Source organism: Centroberyx affinis, unplaced genomic scaffold (genome assembly GCF_046629955.1).
Source record: "Centroberyx affinis isolate AG114_WGS23_722 - 3 ecotype Tasmania unplaced genomic scaffold, CSIRO-AGI_Caff_v1 ptg010308l_1, whole genome shotgun sequence".
NCBI classification, from domain to species: Eukaryota; Metazoa; Chordata; class Actinopteri; order Beryciformes; family Berycidae; genus Centroberyx; species Centroberyx affinis.
In genome coordinates this window covers 1-15,000 of record NW_027284797.1, presented here as the reverse complement: position 1 = coordinate 15,000, position 15,000 = coordinate 1, and the positions used below count along the sequence as shown (strand labels likewise).

The following is a 15,000-nucleotide window of genomic DNA, read 5'->3' as shown; positions in this document are numbered from 1 at the left end:
TGTGTGTGTGTATGTGTGTGTGTGTGTGCTGAGGCCATGCTGTACCTTCCATACTGGCTCAGCTGCTGTGTTCTTCAGAGGCGGAGCGTTGAAGTTCAGCATTCGCTTCAGAGCCGCTGGAGGAAAACAAACTGATGAGAAACATGAAGCACACACACACACACACACACACACACACACACAAACACTGCTGAACACACTGCACACACACACTGCTGAACACACTGCACACACACAGCTGAACACAGTGCACACACACACACACACACAGACACACACACACACACACACTGCTGAACACACTGCACACACACACACACACTGCTGAACACACTGCACACACACACAGCTGAACACACTGCACACACATACACACACACACTGCTGAACACACTGCACATACACACTGCTGAACACACACACACACACACACTCTGCAGCAGCCGGACAGGGAGCATCAAAGCGAAAAGCCGACTCATGGGACTCTCAGTGTAACTTCTGATAAATGAAGTTATGAATAAATAAATAAATAATGACTGATGGAGTCTCTGCTGTTCAGAATCAGTTCAGCTGACTGACACTGGAAAATTACACTAAGGAATAACACACAGAACCATATATAGAAATATACAACTTCATTCAGTTAAATCAGGTTCATATCAGTAACTATGAAATCGATAATCACCTTAATCTTATCAGTTTCCAGACAGATTTCTGTGGCTTCAGTTACTTTGACACAAAAACTGGTTATTAACTAAAATAAATGAAAATGTTTCTAGCAGTGTGTCAGATATTATATATATATTTGTTCCTGCTGAAATAATGTCTACAAATCAATAAAGTATCTTATCTTATTTTATCTTAATACATTCAGGCTTAATAACTTCTAACACAGAGCGCCCAGTTAAACTTTACTGAGTATTAATTCATTCTGTAACTACAGGAAGAGTCAAGCAAAGCTTTTTAACGTTATCAATATTATTTCAGAGTATCAATATTTTGATGAAACGGACGTTAGCGTTAGCAGGCTAACGTTAGCTAATAACACCATCAGCCTGCCAGCCGCAGCTTGAGCTAACAAGCTAACAGCTAGTTTACCGTCCCGTTAAGTTCTTACTGCAGTTTGTGACTTTGTGGAGAAATGTGAAGCTTTACTTCAAAGTAGTGAAAGAGAAACAGTTCGTCAGATTAACTGGCAGCAGTTTGACTGACAGGTAGCGTCAGTTAGCCGGTTAGCGGATCTATACTGCTGATCAATCGATACTTCTGATAAATCTCTAATGTCGGACAGAAGATGGTTTTCTCTCCTGTATCGCGACACTTCGCTGCTCTACAGCTGATCTGCTGTCTGCTGACAGATTACTGAGAAAAAGTGAATTTTAGTAAGTCAGACCTGTCTGCTTCTCCCGGACGGACGCCGCCATCTTTAATGTTGTGGTGACGGGGCGTCTGATGACGTGGCGTCTGATGACGTGACCTGACGTCGACTTGTGTCAGTGAGGAGCGACAGACAACAACAGATAAAACAGCAAACAACAAACTGTTTTATCTCTGTGGACAAAGAAAGAAAGAGAGACTCCATGTTTACTTCTGTTTGTTTACATGTTGAATATTTTGTTGTGATTGTATGAAATGTCTGTCACGCCAATCCACTGTAACTGTGACTGTGCTTTGTTTAAATAAAGATATTGAACCAGAAAAACAAAGAGCTGTCACTCACTGTAGAAAATACCTGAAGCCAAAAGGAGCTGAGCGGTAAAGACAGTTAGATATTCCACAGATATTCACATTCAACCTTCCTGTTAATTGTTAATAAATATTTAAATGGAAAAATAAGGGTTTTTTTTCAATAGCTTCCAGGTCATGTGACCCAGTGATTCAAAACTTTTTTATTTTTGTTTTGTTTATTTTTATAGGATATTTTCATGGAATTATGTTTTTCACTAAATACTATAGTATAGTATAGTATAGTATAGTATAATACTATAATACTAAACTATACTACATGACCCAATAAATCATAGCCAGCATCAGACACTTCTCCCCCAGTGGGAACATGCGGCACTCTGCTTTTGAATGTAAATAAAAGCACCAAGAAATGTTTTAATAAAAAAAACCCAATTACATTGTTCAATATCTTTCATTGAACATGGCACAGTAATTAAAAAACAATGTTGCAACATTTTAACATAAGGGCCGAATGGGGCACACACACACACACACACACAAAAGCTTAGTTTAGTATTTCAATGGAAAATAAGGGGATAATTATTGAACCGCTTCAATATCACATGATCTAAGAACACAAAATTAATATAAAAACAATTGAAACATAATAGTCACATGAGGCACACGCCCTTTGAATGCCAATTATTGGAACTGCATATGGGCGAAAAGGTCATACTAACAATGAAATTATTAATTTAATTATCATTATTATAATGAAAGTATCAAACATTGCCAAGGACATGGTGGCTGTTCAAACGGTTGAGAGAGACGGATTCAAAAGCCTCATCAAAACTTTGCATCCAACGTGTGTGATTCCCATAAATATTTCAGCCAGACAGTTTTGCCAAATAAATATGAGCGGCGAAAAAAGATTGAGATGGAAACACAAAATGCTGCATGCTTTGCCTGTACAACAGACTTGTGGTCAAGCAGAACAACGGAACCTTATATTAGACTTATGTATTAGACTTATATATATATTAGACCTTATATCAGACTTGTGGTCCTGGAAGCTCACAAGCAGATGTTTACAAACATCTTACTATCCAGACGATCACAGGGGAGTTGATGGAAGGTTTAAGGGAAATGCTGAAGGGACTGAGAGAAGAACGCAACAAATATGATTAAGGCAAAGGAGCTGAACGACTGGACGAGCCTGCAGGGTTTCGGACAGCGTCTACACCTAGCCATCGGTATGAATGTTTGTTTGCTTATAGGAAAGCTAGTTGTGTGTGTGTGTGTGTGTGTGTGTGTGTGTGTGTGTGTGTGTGTGTGTGTGTGTGTGTGTGTGTGTGTGTGTGTGCACGTGAGTGAATATCACTGATAGAAATTTAACACATTTCTTTTAAGGCTAATAACTAATTTATCATCATGATTATTTGATTTATAGATAATATATTTGGAAATTAACAGTTTTTTCCATTTCTACAGAGCACAGTGTTAAAGACCCCCGAACTGACTGTGCAATCTGAAATTAGTCAGTGCCTTTTCATTTGCATGGAAAAAGAGAAAAGCCTTGTCAGCTGCCCAAATGGAGCACAATTCGCCTGTTCACAAGCTCATCATGGAAACACCAACAAGGTGGGGATCCCACCAGAAGATGATCCAGAGCGTGCTTGAGCAAGACAAGGCCATAACTCAAGTACTAGCCGAAGACAAGGAAACCAGGAACCAGGCACTTGGTGCCTACATGGCAGGACATCGATGTCCTAGAGTCAGTCAACAAGGCTCTGGCTCCCCTGGCAGAGTTCACCGATGCCTTGTCAGGTGAGGAGTCACCGTGAGCTGCCTGGAACCAGTACTCCACCTGTTTAATCAGAGCATTTTGAGCGTGAAAGATGACACAGACCTCTATAAATCTTTGAAAACAGTAAGCCGAGACTACCTGAATAACAAATATTCAGATCCCGCAACTGATGACCTTCTTGATGTTGCCTCACTGCTTGACCCCCACTTTAAGACCAAGTATATAAGCAGTGATAAGGTGGAATACATCAAGACCAAAGCAACTGTTGAGCTTGAGACACTCCTGAACAGTGAAGCAACATCTCTACAAGCAGAAGCAGCAGCAGAAGAAGCAGCAGCCCAGCCAGAGGAGCCCAAGAAAGCCAAAAAACACTTGGGAGCTTTTTCAAGAAGGACCAACAAGCCCAGCAGCAGCTCTGCCTGACAGACATGAAGGTGGAGCAGAGAAGGAAATGTATCTGCAGACAGTTGATGCAGACAGTGAAGCAGATCCCCTGGACTGGTGGAGATTCCATGAAACCAACTTCCCAAGATTGTGCAAACTGGTGAAAAAGTACTTGTGCATCACAGCTACCAGTGCACCTTCAGAAAGGGCTTTCTGCACAGGAGAAAATGTGGTTACAAACCACAGAGCTGCCCGTAAGCCAGTGACTGTGGATCGGTTGGTCTTTCTTGCAAATAATCTGTGAAAGAGATGCACAGACACTCACAAAATAGGGAGTCCTTAGAACAGGGAATAACTTTTTTCTCAGCTACAATGGCGTAGGCCGTTGCGACGAAAAGAGAGCTGAGCCAGAAGGCAAAGCTCTCGATCTACCGGGCGATCTTCATCCCAACCTTCACCTATGGTCATGAACTACGGGTCATGACCGAAAGGACAAGATCGCGGATAAAAGCGGCCAAAACGGGTTTCTTCAGGAGGGTGGCTGGCGTCTCCCTTAGGGAGAGGGTGAGAAGCTTGGTCACCCGTGAGGGACTCAGAGTAGAGCCACCGCTCCTTCGCATAGAAAGGAGCCAGTTGAGGTGGTTCAGGCATCTAGGAAGGATCCTGCCTCCTGGTTGCCTCCCTAGGGAGGTTTTCCAGGCACGTCCAGCTGGGAGGAGGCCACGGGGCAGACCGAGGACCAGGTGGAGGGATTATATCTCCATGCTGGCCTGGGAACGCCTTGGGATCCCCCAGTCAGAGCTGGTTAATGTGGCCAGGGAAAGGGAAGTTTGGGGCCCCCTGCTGGAACTGCTACCTCCGTGACCCGACCTCGGATAAGCAGTTGAAGATGGATGGATGGACAATGGCGTAGGTACTGCCATGGATAATAAGACAAGCTAGGGATGGGATTTAGATAGCCCAGAAAACTCTCATCTTTCACTGCCACAAATGACCTCTAACACTATGGAGGTGCTCGAAGCCATAAATGAAAAACGTAAAAAATTGGACATACTGGTGTCATTACAAGAAGACGTTCGGGAATTGAAGGAAATAACAAAATTCACCGCTGACCTACTACAACAGACGCGCGATGAAGCCGTGACGCTGAAAGGAAAGGTGAAAGTTTTACAGTCAGCAGTAAACTATGTCTCAAATGAGAATTTCCGACTTAAAGAGAAAATGCTGGATCTTACAACCAGATCCATGAGAGACAATTTAATCTTAAGAGGGATCCCGGAGAAGAAGGATGAAAATGTGGAGGGCACTATTAAAGCCTTCTTTGCCAAGGAATTATTGTTGGATAATGAGACTGTAAACCAAATCACCTTCCACCGAGCGCACAGAGTGGGAACGCCGCGCGCAATAAGCGGCAGAGGTGGTGGAGATGGCACCTACAAAAACGCATTACTCAGCAAAGGGCATCGTGCGATTGTGGTGAAGTTTGAGCATTTTAAGCATAAAGAGTTAATTCTTGCACAAGGGCGAAGACTGGTTGGAAAACCCTATGGAATAAGCGAGCAGTTCCCACCAGAGATTGTGGATAGGAGGAACAAGCTTTTTCCGGTGTGCAGAGAGCACAAGCAAAAGGGAAGCAGGGTAAGACTAATCATTGACAAATTATACATTGATGGCAAGCTCTACAAGGATAAAGACATTACCCCTTGGCTGTTTCCACCCACCGACATGGACATACTTTAGCACTCCACTGTCTGATTAAACATAGTAGAGGGCATGCTGCACCATATCGATAAAGTCGGTAAATATGGCTTTAAGTAATGTCCTGCCACTGGCCTAGATATTGTGGCCCAGCTTTATTACCTTTGCCCACTGCACCACAAGCTATCCCCTGTCACGTATCTAGGCTGAACCCAAATGCAGAACACACAGACAGGAGGCAGAGAGTAAATGCAAGGACAGTTTATTAACGTGGCTGGAAGTGGTAAACCTGGAGCAGGTGAGGTGTGCAGCTGGGCCAAGGCAGGACAGGGAAAGTGCAGTGGAGAGTCAGGCTGAGCAGGTTCCAGACAGCGGGGATCCAAAGTGGGAGACAGACCTGGCAGGGACAAGTGGCCTGGGAGCAGAAGGATGGAGCCAGGGACCTCGGGTGGATGACCCGGGGGCAGGACGGAGACCGAACAGGAAACTTCAGGCAGACGACCAGGAGGCAGAGCAGAGGCCGAGCAGGAAACCTCAGGCGGACAGCCTGGAGGCTGGACACGTAGGCGCAGCAGCTCTGGAGGACGGGCAGGAGGACGACCAGAGTGGCGGAACAGCTCTGGAGGACGGCGATGTGGAAAAGACCGCTCAGGAGGCCGGCGACAAAGCTGGAGGTCAGGGAATGCAGCCAACACCAGAAGATTCGGCTGCGGGTCGGGGCAGGCTGCGAGATCAGCTTCTGGTGTCAGGAGTACAGGGGTGCATTCCATTTGGTAACGATTTCTCCTCGTCTCCTCGCCTCGCGTCTCTTCCTCAACTCCTCGGTCAAAGGTCACGGAGGAAACGAGGAGGAGATGCGAGGAGGCGAGTGAACCTGGCTTGTCAATTGGAACGTCCTCGCACGCGCCATATTGAACTGACGTGTGAAGCGTTGCGTTGAGGCTCCTCCCACACAGGATGACAGCTGTTGAAATTATTCTAAGGCTCATGTGTTATCCACATAAAAACGTTCAACAAAGTTCAGATTAATGTTTAATTAATTTAATTATGCCAGCCTCTAGTGAGCCTTGTCTACCTCATGAAGGTAGAACACTTAAAAAAAATTCCCAATGCCTAAAAATCGTTTCTGTTTCTGTTTTTATTCATTTTTCTTGTTATTCTGTTTGCTGTATGCTACATTTTAATTTAGTGAAGCACTTTGCAGCACTGATAAGAAAGGTGCTATACAAATTGTCTAACTTTCATCCTTTATGCGACTTGGATTAGACAACGATCATGTGGCTGTTTGACATCTCACTGGCAATGAACCAAAGTGCTTTCTTTTTATTCCTAAATAAATAAATACAATTCCCAAATAACCATAGATCTAGCTGTAAGAGCAAAATGTGCGATTTAAAACAAGGAAATGCTGTTGAGGTTTAGTAAGAATTTATTCTCCCGAAGAGAAATTCCATGGCAACACACACAAACACAATTCATAAGCATGATGAATACTGAATGAGAGACACATCAAACAAACAGCAAACCAGCTGGTGATCCAGAGAAGACACAGAAGTGATTCCAGCAAAGACAAACATACCGACCTTTATGATGAAAATATGTCCTGTCATGGCAACGGCCATTACGCCCCAATGTTAAAAATGTAGTGAGAATGGAAACATAGGTAAGCTACGCCTAAAAGGCAGAGAAAGTAGGCCTAAATACCAAAAAAAAATGGTCGGATGAAATCAGATCCCAAAATTCAAAAATAATGTCACAAATAATCGTGGTCCTGGAGTCCCTCAGGCTGTCCCACAGGGGCAGATATCTGTGCTGCCAGTCTGTCCCGCACTCCCTGCCCCCCTTGCTCGTTCCTGACTGGGCGGGGTGGTGGAACCTCCACCGCATCTGGCCTGTCGTCGTCTGGGTCCACGACATCCCCAGCTGTGAGGCAGATGTTGTGGAGGACAGCACAGACGGTGACCACATCCGGAACAAAAGTGTGGTGCACCTCCAGGGCCTTGAAGAACAGGCACCTCCAGCGGGTCTTCATCATCCCAAAGGCTCGCTCTATTACTGAACGAGCCCTGGCGTGGTGGCGGTTGTAGCGCTCCTGCACCCTCCCCTGCAGTGGCTCCCGGTATGGTGTGAGGAGGGTGATGGGAGCCCTGATGCAGGGGTAGCCACCATCGCCGATGATGAAGTACCCGGGAGGAGGATACCTTGCAGCGGTGTAGAGGCTGGAGTTCTTCAGGACCCTGGTGTCATGCACCGACCCGGGGTACCCCACGAACAGGTTGATGAACCTTCCGTAGCTGTCGCACAGTGCCTGCATCTGCACTGATGCGAACAGCTTGCGGTTGATGTAATCCTGTCCGTGGGGGCCTGGGGGTGTCTTGATCCGGATGTGGCACCCGTCTAGCGCTCCCACACAGTTGGTGAAGGGGCTCCCGGATAGCTCCGTAAAGCCCAGAGCCACAGCAGGAACGTCCTCCTCAGCAGGGTAGCGGATGTGCTGTCCACGAATGGCCACCAGCGACCCACAAACCTGGTGGACCACTCTGTGGACAGTGGTCTTTGGCACCTGGAAGGCCCTGCTCACCACACTGTACGAAAGGCCGTGAGCTAACCAGTACAGTGTGATAAGGACCTCCAGGTGCTGAGCCCAGCCTCTTGCCTTTCCCCTGCTGAGGAGTTGCAAGAGGGCGGTCACGGAGGTGCGGGACAGACGGTAGTCAGGCCTGAGGTCCTGCTGGGGATCAAAATACATCTGGAGCAGGGGCACCTCCCGATTCATCTGTGCATAAATCGGGGGGTGGTCCGCCTAAGAAAACACATTGTAAAGAACATGAGTGGTTGCATTTTTCCTTATGGTATTTGCTTTTCTTCAGGTAAATCCCCTCACATATAGTCAGTGGATGTCATCTGAGCACTCACCTGCTCCAGTAGCACCATCATGGTGTGTAGACGTGCTCGCCTCCTCCGCATGCGGCGGGTGGCGAGTTCGGTCCAAACGGAGGATGACATAGCGAGTATCGTCTCCATCATATCAGAGTATAGAGTGGGGAGCATGCACATGTTCCTTTTATAATCTGACAATCCACCTGTGGTTAATTAGGGTAATAACAAAAAGCTGCCCCAACAAGAGGTTGTGGAGTGTAGCTTTGGTGTTAATTCACCTGACACACCTGTTCTACATTTCAACTATTTAAATTGTGATTATTATTGTCTTCATATAATGACCTTCTGCCACTCAGCTAGCCTATACCTACTTTATTACATCCCGAAAGGTCTAGGGAAAGTCATGATGAATAGCCAAGATAAGCGAAATTGTATTGGGACTGTTAAGTAGTTGGCTACTCAGGCCATAATAGTTGTGGTAGCAGTCTAATTACACTTGATACCAAAGTTGAACCAACCAAAATGCATATCATTAAATAGGCTGAGAATGAAAAACGCTCTTGTCTCATGAGCAGTCACTATTAATGAATGGAAATCATGATATAGGCTATTATACCAACTTGAAAGCAAATTGGACAGTGGGCGCTAGAGTGCTAGATTTTGTAGATTGTAAATGTAATTATCGACCCATGGCCTAGGCTACACAGTTCAGTCACCAAGACAGACTTTAACGTGAAGATGTTTCTGAAAACACATCTATGGCTCTTCCACATAACATTTTTATTTATTGGGGGATAAAGGAACAAACAAACAAAGTAGGGGTGGGTGGGTCACATTTTATTGGTCATTCTGTCGAGAATATCCAACAGTCTTTCAGTCTGCTGCTCAGCCCGCTCCGCACGCACATCCTCCTTGGCCGCCTCTTCCCGCCTCCTAACCCTAACCCCCCAGCCCAATGGCATTCAGAATGATACTGCAAAACAAGCAATTCAAATGGGAAATATACAATGAATAGCTATTATAGCCCAATGTTGCAATAGCTGCAAACATGAAACACTCACCCCCAAGCAGCTCTGGCAGCATTTCTCTTCCCAGTGAAGAGGCGGTCCCTCTCTATGCGCTGGAGGATCAGCTGGCGCGTCTCCTCCTCTGTCCCTATTACCACATCCAGAAGCCTTATGGTGATTTACTTATTCCTATTTGGATTGGGTTTGACATCATACAACTGCACCAGATCTGTCAGTATCTGGACATATTTAACCTTCATAAGGTTCATTTAACACTTCATAAACACATGTTCAGCTAACATTTAAAACCTACGCTATTTCTGTTTGGACAATATGTAACAAGTTGGAGCTACTTACAACTGTGGACTCTTCCAGCCATGTCAGCACGTTTTCTGATGGTATGGAGGCGGTCTGATATCCGCACGTGCCAATGGTTAATTGACTTAACTCATCATTTCCGCATCGAGGATACACCTGAGTATCCTCCGACCACGCCTTATTGGAGGACGGAGGCGAGGAGACTTTAAGGATCCTTCATGCGTCTTTTAACCAACTGGAACGTCCTTAATGATGGCGGCTCATTTTTGGATGCCGGGTCAGCGAGGAGACGAGGTCGCGAGGACGGAGGAGAGGACGCATTTTGGCCAAATGGAATGCACCCCAGGACTGGAGTCCGGCAGCGGGAGTGCGGGACCGGAGGCCAGAGACAGGAAAGCAGGACCGGAAGCCGGAGACTGGAGTACGGGACCGGAGGCCGGGGACAGGAAAGCAGGACCGGAAGCCGGAGACTGGAGTACAGGACCGGAGGCCGGAGACTGGAGTACAGGATCGGAGGCCGGAGACAGGAGTACAGGACCGGACACTGGAGGCTGGAGCGCAGGACCGGACACTGGAGGCTGGAGCGCAGGACCGGACACTGGAGGCTGGAGCGCAGGACCGGACACTGGAGGCTGGAGCGCAGGACCGGAGTCCGGCAACAGCTGGAGTGCAGGATCGGAGTCCGGCAACGGCTGCTGTCGGAGACGGCCGATGGGGAATGGCAGGGTGTCGGCAGATGCGGCCGACAACTGGGGATCTGGCTGCAGAGCAGACTGTGTCAGCTGGGAGCCCAGCAGGTGAGCCGGTGAAGCCAGGAAACCAGGGGGTTGCTGAAACACAGCCAGAGCTGACTGCAGCTGAACAGGAACAGAAATTTGCTGCACCTCAGGCTCAGTGGATTGCTGCAGCCCAGAAACAGAAGGCTTTAATAGCACAGGAACCGAAGGCTCTTGCAGCACAGGAACAGGAGGCTCTTGCAGCACAGGAATAGGAGGCTCTTGCAGCACAGGAACAGGAGGCTTTTGCAGCTCAACAAAAAGCAGCCTCGGCGCAGGTACAGGGACCAGCCGAGGCGTAGGAACAGGAGACAGCTGCAGCCCAGCAGGAACAGGAGACAGCTGCGGCCCAGCAGGAACAGGAGACAGCTGCGGCCCAGCAGGAACAGGAGACCACCGCAGCTCGACAGCAGGGAGCTTCCGCGGCGCAGGAAGCTGAGAGTGCTGTGACCCAGCATGAACAGGAGACCGCCATGGCCCGACAGGAACAGGAACTGGAGATTGCCGCGGCCCGACAGGAACAGGAGATTGCCGCGACCCGACAGGAACAGGAGATTGCCGCGGCTCGGGAACAGGGGCTGACTGGACCCCAGTAGTGGCACTGGGCAGCGGAGACTCTGTGGCGCTGGACCGCGGAGACTCTGTGGCACTGGACTGCAGAGAGACCCAGTGGTGTCGGGAGCCACGGGGACCTTGCCGCCTCTTGGTGCCTCCACGGGTCCCTGTGAAAATGGCGAGTCGAGTCCCTACATAGGGTGACTGCTGGACATCAGGGTAGCTTGGCTGCTGCTGGGGCTTGGGCTGGTAGCTCGGCTGCTGCGGCCTAGGCTTGGGCTGGTAGCTAGGCTGTTGCGGCCTAGGCTTGGGCTGGTAGCTAGGCTGCTGGCTAGCAAACAAGGCTGCTTGCCGGGCAAAGTATGCAAACAGGGTCATGGTTTCAAACCCAGTTGCAGAGGGAGGGGATGTGTCTGCTGGGTTCATGTCAGGCCGGATCATACTGTCACGTATCTAGGCTGAACCGAAATGCAGAACACACAGACAGGAGGCAGAGAGTAAATACAAGGACAGTTTATTAACGTGGCTGGAAGTGGTAAACCTGGAGCAGGTGAGGTGTGCAGCTGGGCCAAGGCAGGATAGGGAAAGTGCAGAGGAGAGTCAGGCTGAGCAGGTTCCAGACAGCGGGGATCCAAAGCAGGAGACAGACCTGGCTGTAGAGTCTGGCTGAGGTCTAGGCATGGCAAGGTGTATGATCCGGCGGAGAGTGGATGGCAGACTGGGGTTTTTAAAGTGTGGACTGAAGGGAAGCAGGTGAGCAGATGGTGACGAGTGATGGGATTCAGGTGTGCAGGTTGAGCTGAGCTGGGAGCCAGGAGAACAGGGAAGGGAGACCACGCCCACACACACACAAAGCATGGACAGGGAAAGAGACAGACAGGAGAGCACTAGGAACACAGGAAAGGGGAAACACAAGGAAAACACAAGGGCTAGGCAGGGATCATGACAATCCCCTGTGTTATGTGGCATATTTTAACATTTCTTTATTTAGTCTTTGTCTATTGTCTGTTGTATTTTGTTTCTTCAAAAGGTACCCTAACCCTAACCCTAACCCTAGGGTTAGGTCTTAGTGATATATCACGTGACTCTCCCCACATTGTCCAACGACTCTGCAGTTGATGAAGAGTCACTTGCAAGGCACTGGCCGGCACATGTCACTCAGATGCCCCATCTGGGTGGGACTCCATTTATCAGCGTTAAGATCCGACCGTATTAGGGGAGGGTTTGGGTGACAGGGTCTCTGTCTGGATGTGTTGCGGTTGGATGAAAGTCCAATCACGGGGAGTCGGGTGTTGGTTCAGAGTATGTGCTGTTGGACTAATCGGAGCAGGCTGGGTTTTGATAGGGGGTTGTCTGTGGTTGGGTTTAGGGTAAGGTGTGGGGTAGGGTGGTCCTGTTAGTGTCATAGAGAGTAATTTTGGTTTGGGTTTGGTTTAGGGAGGGGTCTATGGTTGGGGTTAGAGTAAGATGTTGGTTAGGGTAGTACCATTTGTATTAGGGACAGAGGGTTTGCTTACTGGAAGATAGGGTTGGGTTTAGGGAGGGGGATGTCTATGGTTGGGGTTAGGGTAAGATGTTGGTTGGGGCAGGGTTAGGGTTAGGGTTAGGGTTAGGGTTAGGGTTAGGGTTAGGGTTAGGGTTAGGGTTAGGGTTAGGGTTAGGGTTAGGGTTAGGGTTAGGGTTAGGGTTAGGGTTAGGGTTAGGGTTAGGGTTAGGGTTAGGGTTAGGGTTAGGGTTAGGGTTAGGGTTAGGGTTAGGGTTAGGGTTAGGGTTAGGGTTAGGGTTAGGGTTAGGGTTAGGGTTAGGGTTAGGGTTAGGGTTAGGGTTAGGGTTAGGGTTAGGGTTAGGGTTAGGGTTAGGGTTAGGGTTAGGGTTAGGGTTAGGGTTAGGGTTAGGGTTAGGGTTAGGGTTAGGGTTAGGGTTAGGGTTAGGGTTAGGGTTAGGGTTAGGGTTAGGGTTAGGGTTAGGGTTAGGGTTAGGGTTAGGGTTAGGGTTAGGGTTAGGGTTAGGGTTAGGGTTAGGGTTAGGGTTAGGGTTAGGGTTAGGGTTAGGGTTAGGGTTAGGGTTAGGGTTAGGGTTAGGGTTAGGGTTAGGGTTAGGGTTAGGGTTAGGGTTAGGGTTAGGGTTAGGGTTAGGGTTAGGGTTAGGGTTAGGGTTAGGGTTAGGGTTAGGGTTAGGGTTAGGGTTAGGGTTAGGGTTAGGGTTAGGGTTAGGGTTAGGGTTAGGGTTAGGGTTAGGTTAGGGTTAGGGTTAGGGTTAGGGTTAGGGTTAGGGTTAGGGTTAGGGTTAGGGTTAGGGTTAGGGTTAGGGTTAGGGTTAGGGTTAGGGTTAGGGTTAGGGTTAGGGTTAGGGTTAGGGTTAGGGTTAGGGTTAGGGTTAGGGTTAGGGTTAGGGTTAGGGTTAGGGTTAGGGTTAGGGTTAGGGTTAGGGTTAGGGTTAGGGTTAGGGTTAGGGTTAGGGTTAGGGTTAGGGTTAGGGTTAGGGTTAGGGTTAGGGTTAGGGTTAGGGTTAGGGTTAGGGTTAGGGTTAGGGTTAGGGTTAGGGTTAGGGTTAGGGTTAGGGTTAGGGTTAGGGTTAGGGTTAGGGTTAGGGTTAGGGTTAGGGTTAGGGTTAGGGTTAGGGTTAGGGTTAGGGTTAGGGTTAGTTAGGGTTAGGGTTAGGGTTAGGGGTTAGGGTTAGGGTTAGGGTTAGGGTTAGGGTTAGGGTTAGGGTTAGGGTTAGGGTTAGGGTTAGGGTTGGGTTAGGGTTAGGGTTAGGGTTAGGGTAGGGTTAGGGTTAGGGTTAGGGTTAGGGTTAGGGTTAGGGTTAGGGTTAGGGTTAGGGTTAGGGTTAGGGTTAGGGTTAGGGTTAGGGTTGGGTTAGGGTTAGGGTTAGGGTTAGGGTTAGGGTTAGGGTTAGGGTTAGGGTTAGGGTTAGGGTTAGGGTTAGGGTTAGGGTTAGGGTTAGGGTTAGGGTTAGGGTTAGGGTTAGGGTTAGGGTTAGGGTTAGGGTTAGGGTTAGGGTTAGGGTTAGGGTTAGGGTTAGGGTTAGGGTTAGGGTTGGGTTAGGGTTAGGGTTAGGGTTAGGGTTAGGGTTAGGGTTAGGGTTAGGGTTAGGGTTAGGGTTAGGGTTAGGGTTAGGGTTAGGGTTAGGGTTAGGGTTAGGGTTAGGGTTAGGGTTAGGGTTAGGGTTAGGGTTAGGGTTAGGGTTAGGGTTAGGGTTAGGGTTAGGGTTAGGGTTAGGGTTAGGGTTAGGGTTAGGGTTAGGGTTAGGGTTAGGGTTAGGGTTAGGGTTAGGGTTAGGGTTGGGTTAGGGTTAGGGTTAGGGTTAGGGTTAGGGTTAGGGTTAGGGTTAGGGTTAGGGTTAGGGTTAGGGTTAGGGTTAGGGTTAGGGTTAGGGTTGGGTTAGGGTTAGGGTTAGGGGTTAGGGTTAGGGTTAGGGTTAGGGTTAGGGTTAGGGTTAGGGTTAGGGTTAGGGTTAGGGTTAGGGTTAGGGTTAGGGTTAGGGTTAGGGTTAGGGTTAGGGTTAGGGTTAGGGTTAGGGTTAGGGTTAGGGTTAGGGTTAGGGTTAGGGTTAGGGTTAGGGTTAGGGTTAGGGTTAGGGTTAGGGTTAGGGTTAGGGTTAGGGTTAGGGTTAGGGTTAGGGTTAGGGTTAGGGTTAGGGTTAGGGTTAGGGTTAGGGTTAGGGTTAGGGTTAGGGTTAGGGTTAGGGTTAGGGTTAGGGTTAGGGTTAGGGTTAGGTTAGGGTTAGGGTTAGGGTTAGGGTTAGGGTTAGGGGTTAGGGTTAGGGTTAGGGTTAGGTTAGGGTTAGGGTTAGGGTTAGGGTTAGGGTTAGGGTTAGGGTTAGGGTTAGGGTTAGGGTTAGGGTTAGGGTTAGGGTTTAGGGTTAGGGTTAGGGTTAGGGTTAGGGTTAGGTTAGGGTTAGGGTT

The 15,000-nt window shown here is 48.3% G+C and overlaps 2 protein-coding genes across 2 annotated transcripts in view; both read right to left on the bottom strand.

Annotated features, from left to right (window-relative positions):
• LOC139640717 (sec1 family domain-containing protein 1-like) overlaps positions 1–1,460 on the bottom strand; it is a gene marked incomplete at its 3' end in the record, with an annotated part of 7,933 nt that extends 6,473 nt beyond the window's left edge. Inside the window, exons 1-2 of the mRNA XM_071514906.1 lie at positions 1,394–1,460; positions 46–116 (exon numbers count right to left, since the gene is read on the bottom strand). Coding sequence (XP_071371007.1) covers positions 46–116; positions 1,394–1,424 — 102 coding nt within the window. The remainder of the gene's footprint in view (positions 1–45; positions 117–1,393) is intronic.
• Positions 1,461–7,310: 5,850 nt separating this feature from the next.
• Positions 7,311–8,563, bottom strand: LOC139640716 (putative nuclease HARBI1). Its single transcript, XM_071514905.1, has 2 exons — positions 8,474–8,563; positions 7,311–8,360 (listed from the first exon to the last, which is right to left on the bottom strand). The coding sequence occupies exons 1-2, from the start codon at positions 8,561–8,563 to the stop codon at positions 7,311–7,313; spliced, it is 1,140 nt and encodes a 379-aa protein (XP_071371006.1).
• Positions 8,564–15,000: the final 6,437 nt, after the last annotated feature.

Bases quoted from the DNA above. Each gene is read 5' to 3' on its own strand.
- LOC139640716 (XM_071514905.1), bottom strand. From the start codon at position 8,563: ATGTCATCCTCCGTTTGGACCGAACTCGCCACCCGCCGCATGCGGAGG. The intron at 8,361-8,473 runs GTGAGTGCTCAG...GTGTTTTCTTAG, and splicing joins TGATGGTGCTACTGGAGCAG to GCGGACCACCCCCCGATTTA.